The 22,781-nt window shown below is 35.2% G+C and overlaps 1 protein-coding gene across 7 annotated transcripts in view; it reads left to right on the forward strand.

Moving 5' to 3' along the window:
* Nucleotides 1–22,372, forward strand: part of LOC109105793 (histone deacetylase 9-B-like) — a 52,098-nt gene extending 29,726 nt beyond the window's left edge. For 4 of the 7 annotated variants that reach the window (XM_042772323.1, XM_042772322.1, XM_019119064.2 and 1 more), the window contains 10 exons: nucleotides 3,771–4,012; nucleotides 4,129–4,279; nucleotides 5,881–6,013; nucleotides 6,636–6,757; nucleotides 13,248–13,379; nucleotides 14,340–14,455; nucleotides 16,313–16,435; nucleotides 17,716–17,911; nucleotides 18,806–19,017; nucleotides 20,443–22,372. In XM_042772323.1, the coding sequence (XP_042628257.1) occupies nucleotides 3,771–4,012; nucleotides 4,129–4,279; nucleotides 5,881–6,013; nucleotides 6,636–6,757; nucleotides 13,248–13,379; nucleotides 14,340–14,455; nucleotides 16,313–16,435; nucleotides 17,716–17,911; nucleotides 18,806–19,017; nucleotides 20,443–20,751 (1,736 nt within the window). In that variant the 3' untranslated portion in view covers nucleotides 20,752–22,372. The remainder of the gene's footprint in view (nucleotides 1–3,770; nucleotides 4,013–4,128; nucleotides 4,280–5,880; nucleotides 6,014–6,635; nucleotides 6,758–13,247; nucleotides 13,380–14,339; nucleotides 14,456–16,312; nucleotides 16,436–17,715; nucleotides 17,912–18,805; nucleotides 19,018–20,442) is intronic. The other 3 variants (XM_042772324.1, XM_019119065.2, XM_042772326.1) reach the window with 2 other exon arrangements.
* Nucleotides 22,373–22,781: the final 409 nt, after the last annotated feature.

The raw sequence follows: 22,781 nt of genomic DNA on the forward strand, positions 1-22,781 counted from the left end.
TTAAAATAAATAAATATACATTGAAATTAAATGTTTACCACATTTTTTGTTTGTGTTTAGTACTGTTGCATAATTAAAGCCTATTACTGAATTGTATTTATGCCGCCTCTAAAAAAGCAGCATAAGGAGTGTAAAAACACCCTTTGCAAGAACTGATTTAAACTCATTAACGAATTGATCTCATCATTTGGAATTGTGTTTTTCCCCAAATATTTATTCTTAAAAGGTACTAAAGTGTTGCTAATGGAAGTGTTAAGGAACCAGAACTGTGAAAAGGAATCAAACCGGAATCATTCAATTCTTTACAGTTACCAACTTTAGACCTTATCATTTGCATAAGAAGAAGTCTTTTGACCTCTGGTGACGTCAACGCTTCTCTTCCCAACAATGTGTCGCAATGATGTCACGCTGTCTGGGACAAGGTTAAGTTGTGTTATCCAGAGGGCCATTTGGTCTAACCTGGTCATTCTTAATCTTCAATCCGCCTGCTACCAGTTGAGTTGGGAGGTGTGAGTGGGTTGACCTGAGGTTTGGCTGGATGGTCAGATCAAAGTGTATCTTTTTAATGATGGCAGTGGGGTGGGCAAGCAGGGAAACGTAAGATAAATGAGATATCACCGTGGTGAGCACTCCAAGCCAGCAGGTGTTTCTGAGGCTATTTTTAGCTCCATTAGGGCAGCGAGCCCAATGCCTGTGACTCATTGTTGAAGCTCATTGGCCGACTTCTTGAATGCTGTAAGAACACATGCTGCTTTTTATAAAGAGCTCTCTCAAGTCAGAGTTAATATTCCCCCCCATCATTCCAGGATGCTTAGGGTCATCTGTTTGCCTCACTAGAGAGAGCTGCTCCTGTCTCTTCATACTTGGCTCTTTTCCATGAAGTGCCGTCACGACAACAAACCAAGGTGAATTTTTGCTAAACACCCAGAAGTTGGCTTCAAATGCTAGCTTCGACCTCAACTGGAGCTGACAGGCATAGCCGACATGTATCAGTGTTGACAGAAAGAAGGAGTGCTTGTGTGTGTGTGTGTGTGTGTGTGTGTGTGTGTGTGTATGTTTCTGTCTTATATAAGGGATGATATAATATCCATGGGTGCTCTCAGGGAGGAGACACCACACAGCGCAGCTCAATATCTGCAGGAAGAGGAGTCAGTATGATGTCGCCAGCGTTGCCATGGCAGCCAGTTTGGGTGGTGGATTGGGTGTGTGTTTTGTCATAGTCTAAGATTGCACCACTTGCTTTTATGTTGCTATTTATAATCAGACTTGCGCATGCAGACATATTTGATGATGGTGAAGAACATTATGTTCAACCAAACAAGCAAATGCTTTACCATTAATGAGTGAATTGCTGAGTGTGTCACAGTAAGTGCCTTGCTATGGCAAATCATTAGAGGAATATTCTAGGCTTAAGAGACACTGGTTCATGGATAGAATTCATGGTTTAAAGGATTTGCCTCTCTGTGTGTGTGTGTGTGTAAGAGAGAGCACTGAACAGGTGGTAGTGTGTTATGCCAATAACAAGCTTTCTGAGGATTAACGTTACGTAGCTAATGAATATAGTCTCTTGCATCTAGTGTGTTTATTGAAATCCTATCTATCTATCTATCTATCTATCTATCTATCTATCTATCTATCTATCTATCTATCTATCTATCTATCTATTTGTCTGTCTGTCTGTCTGTCTGTCTGTCTGTCTGTCTGTCTGTCTGTCTGTGTCCATCCATCCATCCATCCATCCATTGTTCTGCCTGTCATTTTATCTATTGTTCTATTGCAAAAGAAGATATTTTAAAAGATTGTTTCAACTGGTTTTGTCCCCATAGTGAAAGACAATGGGATCCAAAACAACATTCAAAATTCAAAATAACATCTTTGGACCCCATTGACATTTAGCTTGGACAAAAAATAAAATAAAAATTGTTTTCTTTTGTGCTCAACAGGAGAAAAATCGTGATGCAGTTTTGGAACAACAAAAACTTTTAATAGAGATTATATTACTGTACTTGAAACCATGAACAAATCAATATTCTTAGTTATTGATTCTGTGCAGTTTATCAGCCATTGACTTTATGAACTGAAGCACTCATTTAAAATTGGCCAACTAATCCATCATGCTGACTAAGAGGAAAAACCATATGACTTAATCATGTTTCCAGACACTTGCTTACTCAGTTAAACTTAAAGTAACTTGATTTCTGTTTGAGGCTTCTTTTGTTACTTCTTCCCCAATTGTGTAACAACCACTGTGTGCTTTCCCTCAATGCAAAACCTAAATTCACTGGACCATAAGTATATCTTGACCAGATGTTCTGTAAACTTCTTTGTCTTTCTTCTCCACACCCATAGATCATTCTGTATGTATACACTTTCCAAACCCCATCTCTTAGTAATTGCTTTTCATTACAGTCTGTTATGATGAGCGTCTCCTCTTATATGCTTTCCGAAGGACTGTCCTCCAGGCTTGCTATTGATTTTCACTGTCTCATGGATATATATAGTTCTTGGGGCCTTGGGGATGCCCTTTGCTTTTTGTACCCAGTGTGTTACTTGTAATGAGGCACAGCTTGAAGACTACAGCGGCAATTTTTCCATAATGGTGAAGGTGTGATGATGGCTCTAAGGAGGGAGGATGGTGGGGGAATAAGAGGCAGGAACACAAACATCACAACTATCTGAACAACAAACTGCGGCACTGCAGTCTCCATTCAGACCAGAGGGGTCAAAAAATAGAGTTGTTACTGTATCTCTGCGTACTGCATCAGTGAAGCTCATATGGGGCCATACTTTTGATGACTTTGAGATATAGTTAGGGGGAGGGGTTCAGCTGAGCACAGTATGAAAAAGGGAAATGAGGACAAGTTTTTTTTTTGTCTAGCAGGTTGGAAAATTCAGCTTATGGCCTGCTCACACCAAGCTATAGGGATAACCATGAAGTTTTAAAAATCACTTTAACTCTAAGGGTCTACAACGCAACTATAACGATAATGGTACAGAGAAACAATATTGTTAGAGTCACTTTCATAGCAATTTTTTTTTTTTTTTTTATAGCTGATGAACATTTAAAACATTGAAAACAAACTTGGCAATTATTTACACAGAACATAGTTTAAGTGCAATAAGCAGGTGAAGGAAAAATATTTTTAAAAATCTAGTTTAAAACATGTGCCAGGTACTTGTAATGTAATCCTCCTTTTTCATGTTGGTTTCATATGATTTAGATTTTTTTTTTAATTTTATTTTCAAGAACAGTTTAAATGTAATGTCTTTAAAAGTGTCATGTGGTGCAACTGTCAAGTAAAAAAAAATAATAATTCTCATGCCTTGAATACATGTGAATGAATAAATTGTCAAGGTTAAAAGTTTTTTTTTTTTAATTCACAAATAATTTGACTAATTATGCATGAATTTATGAATGTCATTATGTTTTGGAGTGGTCAATACATGTAATTTTAAAGTCTTGATTTACCATTAAAATGCCAAATTTGATGTGATCTGAGCTGATATGACATAATATCCTGTTTTTTTTTTTTTTTTTTTTTTACCATGTATGTCGGTCGCACCACCTGACTTTGTTGGTCACACCACATGACACACTTAAGCTTTTCAAATATTAAGAATTTCAAGACCAGAGATATTCATTAAAACAACAAAATTAGTATGTATAACTGATAGCTCAAATATCTCTGAATGATTAATAATAATAAACCTTCAAAACAGAGCAAAGACATTTGTACTGAAACCTCCTATTCTCACTGCTTTTTTCTCAGTGGATATTAAACCAGAGGTTCCACTGGCTCTTGATCCGGGCTCCCCACTGGACCTACGTACAGACGTTAGGATGCAGGTTTCGGCCTCAGATCCTACTGTGTGGGAAAGACAACTTCAACAAGAGCTGCTCCTCATTCAGAAACAGCAGCAGATTCAGAAACAGTTACTGATTACTGAGTTCCAGAAGCAGCATGAGAACCTGGTTCGCCAGCATCAGGCCCAGATACAAGAGCATTTGAAGGTACCAACACAACACTACTGACATAATGTGTGGACGCAACAAACAAAGCAACAAATACAATACAACCATACAGTCCAACTTGATAAATAAATGTATAATAAACATCTGCCTCTCAGTTACAGCAGGAACTACTTGCTATGAAGCAACAACAGGATCAGCTGGAGAAAGAGAGGAAACTAGAGCTCCAGAGTCAGGAAAGAGAACTGGAGAGACATCGCCGTGAACAACAAGTCCTGGTCCTCCGCAACAGAGAGAAGAGCAGAGAGAGTAAGAGCTCATCATCATGATCACCCACACAACACTCAAACACTCCACAGCCCATCTGTACCGAACACCATCAAAATGTCATCAGTCAAATGACATATTTATATGACATCTGCTTCTTTTCTATGTTCACTTGAGAAAGTGCTTAACAACACAGGATGAAACTGACCCCCCCCCCCAAAAATAAAAAAGATAGAAAGACAAAATAAAAACATGGTGGTGTAGCCTCGTTAACTAGATCAGGGCTGGCAAACTTTAATAAGTGTTATGCACATCACATGTAATTAAATTAGTATATATATATATATATATATATATATATATATATATATATATATATATATATATATATATATATATATATAATATTTAATTTATTATTAATTACATTATTTTACATTACATATTCAATTTTCTTATTAATACTTTTTTAAATTAATTTTTAATTAAAATGTAAAAAGGTTTTATTACACACACACAAATATATATTATATATATATATATATATATATATATATATATATATATATATATATATATATATATATATATATATATATATATATATATATTAGGAAAAAAAAAAAACTAATATGGTTAAATCTCATGAAAATCCATGAAAATGTAATCATCAAATTTAAATAAATGAATCATTCTCACTGGATTATCTTTATTTATTATTACTGTAAACATGCAATATGCATCAAATATTTATATATAAGCAAATTAATGGCAGTACAACATATATACCAAATAAATTTGTACAGATATATATATATATATATATATATATATATATATATTGTATATATATGTATATATGTATATATATGTATATATGTATGTATATATGTATATATATATATATATATATATATATATATATATATATATATATATATATATAATATATATATATATATATATATATATATAGAAGTAACAAGTAAATATATGATTACAGATTAAATAAAAAAAATCTGTACAATTTTTTGAAAAAAATGTGCTTAATAATCATGAAAAAATTTAAATGCACCATTAAATAGTTATTTCAGTATATTAAGTTTTTGATAGGATCCCTTTTCGATAAGCAAGACACTATTTTTTTATTTTTTGTCTTTTGAGTTTTAATGAGAAGTATGACTGAGTATTAATGTTTTTGACAGATTTCATACAATTTACAAATAGATTAATTAGAACTTCAGTTTTGCACAAAGTTTGATATAACAGCCTTCAAGAGTGCTTCACTCCTGCTGTCCAGAAGAGGGAGATATTCCTTCATTTGTTTAAAGCTGCTCAAAAATGCTTAGCCAATGATGTTATAGAGGCATCTGAACTGGAGCTTTTGAGAAGAGTGTATGGGTGAATGTTTAGGAGAGATGCTATTGTTTGAGGCCGATCCTGCTGTGTCTGGGAGTGGCAGTAATACAATCATTTCTCTGACCTTGAGAAGAAGCCAAACATTCTTTCTGTTTACAGTGACTGTATCACGCAAACCACAGAATGTTAGTCAAGCTTTGTCAGGAATGTCTCAGATTTATTGTATCTAAATATAATTTGAATAAACCCCAGGATGCTCATGGTTTCCATGTGTGCGTCTCCTGGTCTGACAGGTGCAGTGGCCAGCAATGAGGTCAAGCAGAAACTCCAAGAGTTTCTGTTGAGTAAATCCACCAAAGACGGTACATCTAATGGGATCCCCCCAAAAATCACACAGAGTTCCAAACTGTGGTACACGTAAGTAACCTTCACAAACCATTTAATGTTTTAAATGAGCTGGAATTTATTTCAGACTTTTCATTTTAAATGTATGTAGCACAAACATTTAAATACTATTTAAAAATTTAATATGTTAATAGATAAATCTAAATATGATTCAGAATGATTTTAAAGTTTGGGTTCGGTAAAATTTTGTATGTTTTTCAAAGAAGACTTTTATGCTCACCAAGGCTGCATTTCTTTGATAAAAACATAAAAACAGTAATATTATGAAATATTATTGCATTTTAAAAGAACATCATTTATTTAAAATGGATATCTTTGTAACATTATAGATATCTTTACTGCCACTTTTTATGAATTGTATGCATCGTTGCTGAATAAAAGTATTCATTTCTTTTTAAAAAGACTTACGGACTCCAGTCTTTTGAATGGTAGTGTATTTAAATACAGTTAAATGTACATAAAGTTTATAAAATAAATAAACACAAGAATAGATGATTTCAGACTTTCCAAGGTAATAAAATTGAGGTGATTTTAGCTAATAATCAGTAATGTGATACTAAGGGGGAATGGTACTAGAGCACAGAAGAGCATGGTTATTTAGGTAGTTTAGTTTGTTTATTTTTAGTATGTTCAGGGCCTCCCATCACACCTCTTTGGAGCAAAGTTCACCTCCTTTGGGAGGAGCGTCCTCCTCCTGCAAGATCTCCCTGCCATCCCCACAAGACTCCCGGTACGACTTTCCTCTGAGGAAGACAGGTAGGTTTCTAAAAGTTGGCCTCTCAAAACTGTGACTATTGTTGCATTTAATTCAAGCATACTTAACATACTAAAAATTATATTTAATTTCAGTTTTTGCTGACGAGCTATTGCCTTATGAAACATAGGTGGAGGGTTATGATTTCTCAGAATTACAGGATGCCTTGAGATGTGTCGCATAAGCTCGTATTTGCATTATTTGAAGGGTTTATTTTCCTCTAGGCATGCTATAGTACCACAAATTTCCTAAAACTCTAAAGCTATATAATTTTCAGCTATATAAGAGGCTTTAATTATTTAGAAAATCCTTAACTTTTCACAGAAAACACCACAGGTTTGTTGACTCAGTGTTAGAGGGAGTCTCGTAGGAAATCAGTATTAATGTGAGTTATGACTCCCACTTGGCCGACCAGTCATGAGTTCTTTTAAAGGTCGAACTGTTCATAACTGTGCTGTTAAAGTCACGGAAATTACATTACATTCCTTCAACTTTGTGCTCCTATGAATTATGACGGTAAACAATTATACCTGCTTAAATGCTTTACCATATGGGTTGGCTTGTTGTATATTTACATAATTTGGGGATCAGGCAAGGGAGGTTTAATCCTAAATTACGCGGACTGTGTCTGCCAAATGTAAACTAATCTAAGGTAATTATGTAGGTTGTTCTGTTCAAATAAGCACTTTATTGACACATGAAAGAGATGTGTTTATTGTCTTAGCTTTTGAACAGTAACCTCCCAGTTTCAGCATCAATTTCTGCTTCGCTCCACTGAAACCAGCCAATATCCTGAAACTAAAAGGAGCGGAAGGGAATCCAAACAGCCTGCTGAGAAAGCAATGGCAGTCCTAAGGAAAAAATAAGAGAGAAAGAGAGAGAGAGAGGCCTTGAGCTGTTGCTGTTAAGAAAACTTACAAATATCACATAGTCCCTATCACGCCGTCATGTGGTTTTGGTCATGTTTTCACCACTTGTGCTGCCCTGTTTTATGCCAAGACTTTTATGTTGAAGTGTATTTTCTGTTCCCTTTGTTTCTTTGTCAGCTGTCTTTGTTCCTTTGCCTGACTTGTTAGTTACCCTTGTTAGTTGTCATAGTGATTCATTAACTCCTCCCACCTTTTTAGGCTAGTTAAAAAATTTACAGGTAATGTACTCACTCCCTTGTCATCCAAGATATTCATGTCTTTCTTTCTCCAGTCATAAAGACTGAACTGACAACTGAACTTTCCGAATAAACCATTTAGTAGAAAATATTGTGTTTGGAACAATAGTTGCACAGTAGTAATAGTTTGGAACTACTCATCCTTTATGTGTGTTAATTTTTATCCATTAAGGAAGCCTTATAAAACCTATTTCCTTCTAGTTGGATACCAAACTCTATATAGAGGTCCCCTCCCCCTCTTCCTGTCTGTCTGACTTAGAATCCCCTCAAAGTAGGCACGCAACAGGAGCCATACAAAGATGCTGGTTGTTCCACTTCCTGGATTTCATCTGAATCAAGAGGTTAGGTTAGCGCTGTAGAGAGAATGAACCAAAACAAGGCTAGTTTAGTGAGTGCTACAGGAACTGACACTTTTTTTATTCAAGAGGTTATTCTTCATTTCCCTTGGGTCCTTAGCACTGTGTCATCTGCAAAACTCAATGTGGCTTTGGTTTGATCACACTGTTCTCAACTGAACTTGTAAAGACAAGCAACCCATTTCTCTCCAAAGCATCACATGATCAGTTTTTTTACCTGCCACGTATCTTCTGTGTGCCGCGCTCTGGACCGGAAAAGATCTGTGTGGTGGCACGTGACACTGTTGCGGGCAGGAATAGTCCAGCTTATTGAAGAGAAGAAAAACCTTCTTAGTCTTGACCCACATACCAAACATGTGGAGCAGGTGCAGCTGAGATGAGACGGATTTTAGTTTGTGTGTTTTAAAAGGTGGATATTTTGGGCTGTCAGACCAGGCTTGCTTTATTATGTCAAGCCATTATTCCCCACTGGAGATGGAGGGATGTTGGAAGGGGGGAAAAAGAAAAGAAAAATGAACCGAGATGCAATGATGAAGTAATATGGTTTGCAAGGGCAGCGTTGTTGCATAATATAGTCCTCGTCTCCTGGGTACACAGGTGTTTGTATTTTTACTAATGAGAGAAAAAGGTATCAGAGAGGCTGCAGGCGGGATCAGGTGTGTGCAGATACATGTTGCCTTTAGAAATTTTGACTAAGCCATTCTTCAAAGGAAATGCAAAATATGCACAAAAACTAGGGAAGCACTGATAAATGAACAATATTGTAAATATAAACTACTTTGTTTAAAAATAAAAAACATACATGCATCCTCTCAAAGAGTAAAATTTTTGCCATATTCTATAATTGCCGTCCCTTGAAGTTAATGGTAAATGATTATCTGAATCTTAAAATAAAGAATATAAAATTTGGAATATTTAAATATAATAAATTATTTATTTATAGTGTATCAAAGTAAATATTTGTCAATATTTATTCCTGATACATTTTTTCGCATATGTATTCTGATTAATAATATGGTGCCGATACATTGTATAACAATAAATGATTATTGTCAAGGTCCAAATGTACCTTTCTTCACACCTTATCGTGACATTAGTGTAATAATGTGTGGAATTTGTGTGAGTGAATCGCAAACATGGCAGAAATAGTTCTTACCAGTCATGAAACTGTATTTTGCGTATTTTTTTATTTTTTTTTTTATATTTAAATATTTGTTATTTTTTTGTATGAATTATTTAAATTTCTTTTTTTAGATTTCACTTTAATTTTAGCTAAAATTTTTTAGATTTTTTTTAAATTTTTTTTTTTTTATTTTTTTTTTTTATTTATTTTTTTTTTTTTTAGTTTTTTTACAACTTTTTAGTTTTAGTTTTTTTAATGTTTTAGCTAAAGTTTTAATATTTTAAAGTTAAATATTTTAATGGTTTTAGTTCCATTTAACAATAATAATCCTGTCTCTCACATCACCACTTACTGTACGTCACTGAACATCTCTGAATATTGTTTTAAGCCATGTATTAAGTTACCATGGCTAACAACAAGCAACTGTGTTTTCTTTATTTAGCCATTTTTACTTCACATTTGCATTTGGTGAGTGTTCATGATTGACTCTGGTTAGCACATCTTATTAGATATGATGTTTTTTGGTCATTTTAACACTTGTCAGACACATACTAAGCCACACGACTCTGAAGGGAACTTTGTTTTTGGGTTGAGACAACACAATAAATAGACCTCAGTAGTGTGTGCCCTCCAGCGCTGCTTTCAAATGTAATAATATGATTGATTTATGGGCCTGTTAAGTCTTTGCCTCATACATATTCCTGTTTGACTTGGCTTCTGGTTCCAGGCCGTATGTCAGTACGAGGAAAAATCAAGCAGGTGTCGGGCCTGTCGTACCGTCAGAGTGATGACTGCTGTTTTTTTCCTGTAGCTGTGGGTAGAGTGATGTGTTCTCCCATGGGATCACGATCACAGCCTCCTACTAAACCCACCATCAATCGCTCTTCCACCTCCACAGCAATAGGGTAGCATTCCCTTGGTGACAGGCTGTGGCGCTGAATAAAAATAGCAGGCAATCAGGACAGTGTGGGGTGCAAGGCGGTTTGGAGAGGGCTCCCTGCAGCTCGCTCTCAGCCCACTCCACAAGCGGGATTTACATCCCATTAGCGCACTGTTAGATGGGAGCAGACAGTCCTGCCTCTGCTTCTGAAGATGCCTGAAATAGCAGCCCAGTCTGGGGCCCAGTTCTCTCTCTTTCGTTCTTTCTTCTGAGATTACTACTTACAGCTGTGTCTTCCCTTGACTCGCACTTCTCATACTAAGTCATCCTATATTATTCTTCTAAAATAAGCAAAAAAGTTCTCAACTGTAAAAAATAAAATTAAATGCATCTAATCACATACTTGTCAATATTTAAAAGACAGTATTTTGAAATTGAATAATTATTAAGTAACAATAAGTGAATTAAGTTATTTAGTTATTTATTAAAGTTATTTATTATTTACTATATACTGTTTATAATAAAATAATTATAAATAGTTATTTAATATATGCATTTCATTTTTCTTATAAATTATTTATTATACATTTTATCAATTTTTTTAATTTATATGAAATATTTTTGTAAATATTCCTAATATTCCTAATTATTTCTTAATTATCTTATTTTTAATAAATTATTATAAATTGTTTTTTATATATATATATATATATATATAATATATATATATATATATGTATGTGTGTGTGTGTATGTGTGTGTATGTATTTTTAAAAATACATTTATAGTAACTTATTATCATTTTTTACATGTATATAAAATATTTTTGTAAATATTCCTAATTATTTCTTAATTATCATATTTTTAATAAATTATTATAAATTGTTATATATATATATATATATATATATATATATATATGTGTGTGTGTGTGTGTGTGTGTGTGTGTGTGTGTGTGTGTGTGTATGTATTTTTTAAAAATACATTTATAGTAAATTATCATGTTTTTACATTTATATAATATATTTTTGTAAATATTTCTAATATTCCTAATTATTTCTTAATTATCATATTAGTAATAAATGATTTTCAATTGTTTTATATATATATATATATATATATATATATATGTGTGTGTGTGTGTGTGTGGTGTGTGTGTGTGTGTGTGTGTTGTGTGTGTGTGTATTTTTAAAAATACATTTACAATAATTTATTATAAATATGGTAACAAGGAAACTCATATAATATAATGTGCATTAGCCCCACAAAGTGTGACTGCATGAAATCAAAATTGGTTTTGGTGATTGTAATATATACTGTATGTATGTATATGTATGTATATGTATATGTATGTGTGTGTGTGTCACATGCATCTTCTCTTGCTAAACAAGTTTTGTATTGTTGTTTGTTTGCCAGTGTTATGTCTATTTTAGCTTGTGAAGCAAAACCAGTAGAGAGCCACTGATCTAGATTATAACTTGCACACATAGATGGTAGTGTTACCATTGCACCATGGGGAACTGAGGGGAAAAAATAAAATGGCACTCATAATAATGAGACCAAATTTCTGTATTTTTGGCTGCTAGTTGCGATGTGGGAGTTTCCCAAAGGGAGGCACTGAATGTGGGTGGCTGGCTTACTCACTCTCTTTCCATCAGAGAGATGTTTAGAAACAGTTGACTGTACATTGCAGTCATATAAACAGACACTTCTCCATAATTCAACAATACTTAAATGATGACAAAATACTCCATAGGGTGTAATTTGATATAATCATGTAAATTTCTTCTTCACTTGCAGTCTTTTTTTTGCACATTTTGCATGAATATTTTTTTTTTTGCATAGACAGGGTGTGGCATGCTACGTTCACTCACCAAAACATCTGTTAACACCAAATTTGTCTGTTAATTTATGAACTATTATACTAACTATGAAAAAACCCTCTACAAATAAACACTGCTAAACTCTTGAGTGCATGTAAAATGTATAGTTGACTTCATAAAAGATCTGTAGATTGAATGAATTAGAGTGGCTATGACTATTATTTTAGTATTATTAAGTTTTTAATATTAATAATATCTTGAATATTAATGTAATAAATAATAATAATTTATTAAGATGAATTATGTATCTGTTTAAAAATAAATAATAGTAAAAACAGTGGCATTGTGAAATACATTTATTTCAAATATATTTTAAAATTTGATAATGAAATATTATAATGAAATCATTCATTCTGATTGGTGCTCAAGACACTTTTGTTATAATTATCAATGTTGAAAATGAATTTGCAGCTTAATATTTTTGTGGAAGATTACATGTTTTTTTTTCTTTTTTCTTTGATGAGCACAAGAACAACATTTAGCTGAAATCAAAATTATGCGTAACATAAATTAATTTACTTTTGTTTTTTATTTGTTTAATGTCTTTGGTGAATAAAAGTATAATTTCTTTAATAAATTAATTCTAAATGTTTATTTATAAACAAAGTCATTTTTAAAATATATAATATAATATAATATAATATAATATAATATAATATAATATAATATAATATAATATAATATAATATAATATAATATAATAATACAATTAAAAAATGTATTCTTTCTTATTTTTCTGAACATATTTTTTTTCACAGTGTATGGTCAGCCTGGCTCTTGCAGACCTTTTTTTTCTTCACCTTAAAGCCTTTGTTGCTCAGGCTAATTTACTCCAGATGATGAGGAAACTATGATCTTTAAAAAACAACCTGTAAATGCCCACAGATCTAATCACAGTCCTATAACATCACAGTACAGGAATGCTACTACACAACGATGTGGATTCCCCTCTCCTACTTTCTGACACGCATAGCTACAAATGCATCAAAACATTTCCATAACAACACTTGGCTAAAAAAAGTTTAGACTAAACAGTTTGGATTCTGGATATTTGATTAACATGTGTTATTATGTTTTCTCTCCAGTCTCAGAGCCCAATCTGAAGGTGCGGTCCAGGTTAAAGCAGAAGGTTGCAGAGAGGAGGAGCAGCCCGCTCCTCAGGAGGAAGGAGGGGAGCATCATGACACCCTTCAAAAAGAGAGCCCTGGAGCTTCTGGGTAGGAGTTCCATGCCATAGTGCATCTAAAAATTTGACGACACACCTGGGGCATAAACAATAAGACCTCCTACCAGTTGGCTGTTCGCTGGCGGTTTCTCTCCAGTAATCACAGCATCCGTCCACTGTGTGTGCAGCTCAGTGTGCTGATGTTGTTATGTAACAGCTGCTCTAGCAGGTGTCATCCAGAGGACCATCCAATGTGGTTTTGAGCCTTGGCCGGTCGAGTGATTTTTTTTCCATGGTGTTTCAGTCACTTGTGTATTTATAATGTATCAGTGGCAGCAGTTGGTGGTTGGTTTTGGAAGCACGGTGGCAAGATTGTCATCCAGTAAATCTAGTAAATGTGAATATGCCAAATGTGACATAATCCTATTACTGCCGGCCAGATACCAGTCAATATTGCTTAAAATATACAGATAGATATATAGAATAGATAGATCAAAAATTGCAATATATATTTATATATAGATACATATAATATTGCTTAAAATATACAGATAGAATATATATATATATATATTAATATATATATATATATATACACACATATATATATATACACACATACGTATATATATATATTATATATATATATATATATATATATCTATATATATATATATATATATATATATATATATATATATATATATGGGGGCAGAATTAGAAGAAATTGGCTGGAACATATGTCCTGTTATCATAATGAAGAAAAATGCTTTATTAAAAGGATAAAATATTTAAATATCAATATTGCACAGTGACAATCATATGTATTCAAAATGCAGGTAAATATACCTGTAATGTACATTTGACATTAAATTGAAATAAAACCTAATTTGGTATAAACATTTTTTTTTCAAAACCATATGAATAATTTCTAGATCTGAGCAGTTTATAAATTATATTATCGATAATGTCTATACTTGCACTTATGTCTGTTTAAATGAATCTTCCCCAGAATCCACAGCCAGCAGCAGTGCACCAGGATCAGGGCCCAGTTCACCCAACGGGGCCTACAGTGCCTTGGGAGCTGAAAATGGACCCTCCTCACTACCAGTCACCACACGTACTGAGGTACTTACATTAAACATGTTTTATTACAGGTACGAAAGTCTATTAACATTTAAGCTTGCTCACAGCAGTTTTATCAAAGCTTTCCTGAAAGATTTAAACCTGTACGACTAAAAGAAAAGTTGATGGCCACCAGACCGCACCCATAAATTTCCTCGACACAAGCCCAGCCTGTCCTCGTGCAGCTATGAAAACACAACTGTGTCTCTACAGCCTGTGACCTGCTTGTCCGTCTCACTCCAATGAAAACGGCTCCCAGCACGGACAATAAAGAGTCAGTTCACTTCCTCCCACAAACTCCCGCTCTGTACCGCTAACCTTTACTGGCATAACTATGTGGTTTTCTTTGCCTGCAGCTCTAGTGAAGCTCAGGGCAAGAAAGAGAAGATCAGATACAGTATATCTCAAAATTAAATTACGTTCAGGGCTCACCTATGCATATTATCATTATTAACCTTCAAAATAGTGTGCAGGTTCCAGGTTCACACGTTAAGCTCTATCAGCTTAATCACAACTGAATTAATTCTGACTACCCAATTCTTTAAAAAAGAGTTGGTTTACAGTGAGGCATTAAGAATGGAAGTGAAGGGGGGAAATTTGTAAACGTTAAAATAATCAATGTTTCAAAACTATAGGCACAAGACTATCTATCTGTCTATCTATCTATCTATCTATCTATCTATCTATCTATCTATCTATCTATCTATCTATCTTTCTGTCTATCTATCTATCTATCTATCTATCTATCTATCTATCTATCTATCTATCTATCTATCTATCTATCTATCTATCTAATTTTGTGGGAATCAACATTACACCACAATACTGTCAGTTAGGGCTGCATGATTAATCAAAATTACACCAAAAGTGTTTTTAATCAATGATCAAATTGATAGGCTTTGATTTAATGAAATAAGTATGCACTACATGAAGTTGACACGTGAGCAGCTCATGGTCTAGTGTTTTCAGCATCTTATGGTGGTATTTAAAATAGTATTTGATGTTCATTAGCTCCCTCTGAGTCACTTCCTGGGTGCTTCATGGCTAGGATCCTCCGGGTCCCTGTGGACTTTGCTCACAAAGAGATGCATTCTGGGCAAATGTGACATGTCTCTGTGAAGCCTCAGCTTAGCAGCTGTGTTATTCTTCAACATCACTGTTTACACTCCCATGAACCTCCAATGCAATAGCCGACAAGGAATGCTTATTGCGCTGCGATCCAGGGTCGAGGTGGTGGGTGGTTGAGCTTAATTGATTCACCAGCCGCTGGTAGCCAAAGACACGTTAACAACACAAACACGCCTGATCGCTGTTGTATTGACATAAGCTTGACATCTCATGGATCGTAGCAGTGCTACCCGCAGACACCACGCCAGTTTCGAAAGCTAGCCGTGTTTGTGATCCGTTACATTGGGTATCTTCTTTCAGTGGGAACTGGTCCCCTGGGTCAAATAAGGCCGGATATCCACATACAGGTCAGTGAATATGCAGGAGGGATTGGAGGGTAAACAGTACAGCCCCTCTGCCACATGCTGCTGGGCCACACCACTAGGTGGAGAAAGTACAGTCGAAAACTGATCAGTAGTACTGCAGTGAGACTGTTTTTCTCTAAAATATAGTTCAGCTTGAGAAATTATAGCAAATGGGATACTCTCTGTGGCCTTGGTTTTTACGTCCTTCAGTTAAGCTTATACAGCTCCGCTGTGGCAGGAACAAAACTGTCATTCGTTTTAGTACATTAAAGTTTATTGTTCTGTTGCTGTTGCTGTTTCCAATGGTCCATAGTGGGATTTCAAAATATCTATCTTTCTCTCTCCCTCCTTCCCTCCATCCCTCTCTCTCTTTTTTTTCCCATCACAGCGGTGGCCGTCACAGCCGAGGTTATTAGGGCCTGAAAGCTCAGTGTCTATGTTAAATCTCTATACGTCTCCATCGCTGCCCAATATCACCCTGGGCCTCTCAGCTGCCTCTTCTCCCATCAGTGTAAGTCAAAAAATGACATGCATCATCTTTCATAACTTCCCCTGTTAAAGCCAGCTCACACAAAGTGTTTTTTTTGGCATCATGACACAAAACTTCCCCATGAACTCGATAACACTCAATCAGACTGCAACGAGTATGGCTGTAGAGAGCGAGTGAGTGTGTGTGTGTGGGTGTCAATTTATTCAGGCATAAATGCTTTTCAAAAGAGATTTGACACTTATGTTATATAATATTTTATTAAAATTAAAAAAAGACTAAAAGAAAAATGTAAATAATATTTAAATATTGATGATTCTTTTTTTAATAAAATATCATATGTCTCTATATCAATTAATATTAATACTAATTTTTATACAATATAGTATATATATAATGTTTATATTTACACAACTATTAGTTCACTGTTAATTAATGATAATGTGTGATATTGTTCATTTACCAGTCTGGAATTATTAAGATGTTTTAATGTTTTTGAAAAGTCTCTTAAGCCAAGAGTAGAATTTGTATATAAATATATAAATTATATTTATATATTTATTTAATTTTAGTTACATTAATTATATATATATATATATTTAAAATGCAATATGATATATAGAATTCTGTATTGTATTAAGTGTGCAATATATAGTGTGAATATATTTTATACTTTAATATTATTTTGTTGTCACTCTTAGTGTAAGTTGCCACTTGACTGTAAGGTGTAATCAAAACATTATTATATAAAAAAAACATGTTTAATTTATGTCTCTTTGAAACTCCAATGTGGATGCTTACACTGATAAATGAGGAGAAATGTAGTTTATGGCCTTGGCTCAGCTGCACATTGCTTTGACTGTTGAAAGACTAGCCATCACTGGCTGACTGGATGATATGTGTAGCCTCAGGGTGCTGGCCTTTGACCTTGGGGGATTTTATAGGCCTTAGATAAATATTGTGCTTAAGTGTCTGGTGTCGGTTGCACTCCAGCCCTCCCCAGTCACCTCATCCATTACTGCTGTTTAAAGTCCAGCCAAACCAGAATAATCAAGTGTAGTTCCAAATAATATTTAATCTTGAGTTAATTTGCAGTTTATATAGTTTATTGCTCCCTACCTAGAATATTAAATACATATGAATACATTTGTATTCATATATTTGGCTATAAGAGACATCCAAGGCCATTCCACATATTCCCTTGTTTCTCAGAGCACATACTGAGGTTTGAATCAATAAATTTAATACATTTGCGAGTGAACCAGTTGAAATAAATAGACCATATCCTCTCTATCACCTGTCAGGCTGCTTTAGGACTTCAGGAGAAGCATTTTGAGGGTGGTGGCATATCAGCGGTCATTCCGGGTTTGACCACACATCTTCTGGGTCCAGTCCCCCTGTCTGTTGCTATGGAGACCAAAGTGAGCAGCAGCCACCAAGCTCTCCTGCAGCACCTCCTCCAGAAAGAGCAGCTACGCCACCAAAAGATCCTATCTACTGGTAAGAACATCAGAGCCTTCGATATATAAGATTATTACAGAATACTTTAGAAGATTCAATAAAATAGATTTTTTTTTCTCAGTACAATAGAATAAATCTTTTTTCACAGCTTTCATTTCGCATTAAGTTACAGGTACATTCTCCCCTGGAGCAACGTGGGGTTAAGTGCCTTGCTTAACAACACAATGTCGGTTGCTCCAGATTGTCCCTTGTGGGTTTTAACCTGTAACCTTTCAGCTTGTGGCTTTTTTATTTTTTCATTTTTATTTAGTTTTTAAAGGAATAGGTCACCCACAAATTGTCATTATTTGCTCACCCTCATGGTATTCCAAACCAATATGACCCATATAACTCATATATTTTTCTTTATTCAATAACATGAGTGGGGACTGGTTACTTTAAGCTTCAAAAAAAGCAACATGAAAGAAACAAAGTCTTCTGAAGTCATGCGATAGCTATGATGAACATACTGCTAACCACTGCAACCTGGTCACTGAGACTAAAGCTTGAATACACAACATGGCTTTTCAAATCTAAAACACTGACTTTGTAAATGGTTATAGAGAAAAAAATGAGTATCATACACTAAACGATCACATACCAGACTTTCAAGTTGTTCTGAATACAACAAACTCGAGCAAGGGAAGCCTTGTGATCAAATCATTCAGACTGCTTTACTTTGTGAATTGGATCAAAAGATTCAACCTAAAAGAATTATTTATTCATAAATTGAGCATCACTTGTTCTATAGGGGAACATGCTAAGGAGATCTAGAGTGAGTAAGTGGTGATAAATTACATTTTTGGGTGAACTGTTCCTTAAAATGTAAAGAGAGGAAGAAACGTTTATTCTGTTAGATTTGTATTTACAAGATCCATACATTTTGTTACATAGGTCAAAGTCCTGTGCATCTTCCTTCTCCGCTGGCCATGATGGAAAGCTCCCCGAGTAGCACCCGACCCAAACTGCCTCGTCACCGGCCCTTAAACCGAACCCAGTCGGCTCCACTACCCCAGAGCACACTAGCTCAACTTGTGATTCAGCAGCAACACCAAAACTTTCTGGAGAAGCAGAAACAGTACCAGCAACAGGTCCACATCAACCAGGTACAATCATTAAACTGACCTGTCAGTGCAACAATGATTTTAGTGCTATCATGGGAAGACGAGGATGAAGCTGAATGATTATATTGTTATCCTAAAGTACAAACATTTTCCTTGAAATACCATTCAGTTCACATGGGAACTAAAGTTGGACAGCCCATCTCCATTATGTGAGGGGAAAACCTGTTCTGGGTTCAGAAGCGGCACTTGAATTAGCATAGCTTAAGACATCAGTTGCATGCTAACACCACAAAATTGCACAGGGACAAGTTTGAATACGCACCAATGAGGATAGAATCCATACTTTTGTTCCCCTGTGGAAATATATGTGTTTCTGTGCACCAGCAGCCATGACCTGGCCATCCGTTTAAGTGCAATTATTCTGCAGCACATGCAAGGTTAGCGACACGGGAGGCTTGCGCTGTGAAAGACTCCATTGTTAGCGGGAGCTTGCAGATTGATCTGCCTTATTATTGCTGAGAGTGCTATGGGAAATTCAAGGTTACAAGTGCAATTTTCAGACATGAAGATCAAAAGTGCCCAGACAGCACTTGTTTTGGCTATTTATTTTTATGGCCTTAGTCACTAGGGCCATGCATAATTTTTTTTTTTTTTTTAAACCCCCCTGGCTGGTCTGGGTCACAAATGACTGTATAGTTGCTAATTGATTTGTTTTTCATGTTCAAATCATGTGAATTGTAGCAAATCATGTTTAAATCCAAAAATGTTAAATACAGAGTGCATAAAAAAACAGGTTCTTAGAAATATAGTCTTTGTTTTCATGTTGGTGTCATATGAATTTGGTAATATATTATAAGTCTCAATGATAAATATCATGTGGTTAAACCATCAAGAAATAAAATATATTTTACCCACACCTTGAATACATGCGAGTGTATGCAAATAATTATTTTCAAAAACCTTTATTTGGTACGATTTTGAAAGTAAATTCATGAATTATTAATTCACACACATTTTAAGATTTTGGCCATTTGTTCCAGAGCAAAACTGAATTCTGTTTGTACCATTAACAACTCATTAGCAACTCCTAATTATTCTCACTAATTATTCACAAGTAAATAATCTATTTTTGGACAGTCTGTAACCCTAAACTGTTGTAGCTAGGAGTAATAAATGATTTCTGAGAGAAATGAGGTCATAATTGTTGTGAAACCAGGGATTAGCTTTCTGGTTTAATAACTGAATGTTTTACCTACGCTAAATAGGGCACCTGTGTAATTTTACATCCGCTTACAGGCTTTAGTGGGAGATATAAAGGATATATTTATATGAGGCTCACTGTTTGGCTGTTATTCCATCTTGTGAATGAGTTTGTGTTGCCTGAATTGGCATAAGGACAATAAATGGCTCATTGACTGAAACAGTTATGTGACAGAACATCCAATAATGAGTTTCCTTCTCCCATAGATGATTTCGAAATCAATTGAGCAGCTTCGTCTGCCAAACGCCCACCTGCAGGAGTCAGAGGAGGAAGAGGGAGAGGATTTTTATGACCAGGCCATGCAGGAGGACAGATCGCCCTCTGGTGGCGTCATCCGGAAGCACAGTCCCGACAGCAACCGCAGCAACATCTCTGCTTCACACACAGTCATCCGGGTGAAAGAGGAGCCCAATGCCAGTGATGATGAGACAATGGCCACTCAGAGCCTGGCCAACAAGCAGAGCTCCTACATTCACCAGGTTAAAGGGAGGGTGGTGATACAGGCCATGATATGAAACGACAGATACGTCTTCACACTCGCACATGAAGGCACAGGCTAACATACACGCCATATGCTTACACGACACAGAGCCATTGCTTTGGAAGCTTCAGAACTGATCTCATTCGTGAACTTGTGAAGTGATCTCTGTATTGTACGTTGTATGTTTTGTACATAATCAAATAAGATGAGAATTTAGCTAACTTGGTCTTTTAAATGCTAAGAAGCAGTTTTTGATTGTTTGTTGAAATGATAATTTAAGAAATCCTTTCTACTTTCTACCCACCCTTTGGAAAACAGCAACTCAAAGCTCTTGTAGGATATTTCTGTGATTTTTTTCCCATGGCACTATGGATTTCTTATAGATCTTTCTTTGCTTTTTATGAATGTTATTATAAAGATATTTCACAGTTTGTATGATGAAAAAAAATAACTTCATAATTTGTTGAGAGACTCCCAAATTGTCTGGAAACAAGTCAGTAACCATGAAACTCCACACAACAACAGAATAAAATGAATATTTTAGGTTCAACACAAGTTAAACTCTATCGACAGCACTTGTAGAGTAATGTTGATTACCACAAAAAATATATAATATAATAATTTTATAAAAATTTTAATTCATTGTTCTACTGAAACTTGTCTGTTATTTGAGTTGTTAGTAAGCAAATTTTCAGACTTCTATCATGTTAACATGACACAGCATATTGTTTATGTTTTATTGAAATGTTAAGTATTTTAACAAATTGGCCTCATTCATTTTTGGCATTGTTGTAGTAATCAATATCATGCTAAGTGCTGTTGATTATGCTTAACCTGGAATATTCCTTTAACAGTTAGAACAAGCTCTAAAGTGACATTCTGTGTTCCCTGTTCTCCTGTGGCCCAAATCGAAGGCTGCCCTGGATTGAACAGCGCTCTGCTCCTTGCTGAATTCTGAGAGTTGTAGAGGAAATGCCTGGTGGAAGCCAGGAATCAGAATGATTCATGAGCGCAGGAATGCTGGGAGAGGACAACTCCACGCTGAAGTCAGAGGGCCCAGCAGTGAGCTCTGATTTACTGTTGAGGCAAATTACAAAGTGAGTGAGGAGACGGCGGGGGGAGGCCCCTTTTAAAACCAATCATTTCCTCTGTATTCCCACGTGATGTGTTTACCACGACATGCAGGCTTGATGTTACTTTGGTAGAAAAAAAAAGGTAATCGTTCTGTTCTCTCCTGAGGCAGCATTGCCATTCATTGGCTGTCTTCATGAAGTGCTCGGTTCAACTTGCGTGATAGTTTCAAGAAATGTACTATCGTCATTTTTTGTTAGCGTGCCATCTTTACTGTGTTTTTCTTTTTTATATTTCAAGCATTTGGTGTAAAACTGTTCAGTTTTGTGACTGAGATCCTCTGAAAAACATAAAAAAAAATAAAACAACTCAAAGAGGAAAACATGTTTAATTGATGTGAGCCATCACTCTGTCTACAAATAGCCTGTGAGTCAAACTGAGCTAGCCTGTTTCGTTCCTGTTGTCTGTTCCACTGTTCTGGATGTTAATAAGAACTGTCCGCTAGCGACAGAATGTCTCATTTAGTACACGTTCCCTTCTGTCACAGATCACCTTTTTTAAATAAAGTTCTTTTCCATCCTGTACTTCTCTGGACAGTCTTTTCTCTGGGTTTGTTTAATGAGTGAATTTCCTAAATAAACAGAATTGGAGTATGTAATGCAGTACTTCTCTGGAAAGTCTTTTCTATGGTTTGTGAGGTTGTTGTTTGTGATTCTTTGGGAGACTTAGCCGTTTTATTGTTTGTGTTTGTGGGGTTTATGAATGGGTTTTTGTATTTAACATGAGAGGTTCCCTAAGTCTGCATTAAAGCTGTTAAGATAAAGTGAACTTCAAGACAGTGATATATAACCTGGGTTAAAGCGACCAGGCCAAGTTTAACCAATTATGCAGGGTAGGCTTAGCTGGAGCTCGGACAATTCTTAGTCTGAACCAGCAATCCAAATGCAGTGTGCCACCTGTAATAGTCGATGTATTGGTGCATTTCAGTTTGGC

The sequence above is a fragment of the Cyprinus carpio genome, chromosome A16 (genome assembly GCF_018340385.1).
Source record: "Cyprinus carpio isolate SPL01 chromosome A16, ASM1834038v1, whole genome shotgun sequence".
NCBI lineage: Eukaryota > Metazoa > Chordata > Actinopteri > Cypriniformes > Cyprinidae > Cyprinus > Cyprinus carpio.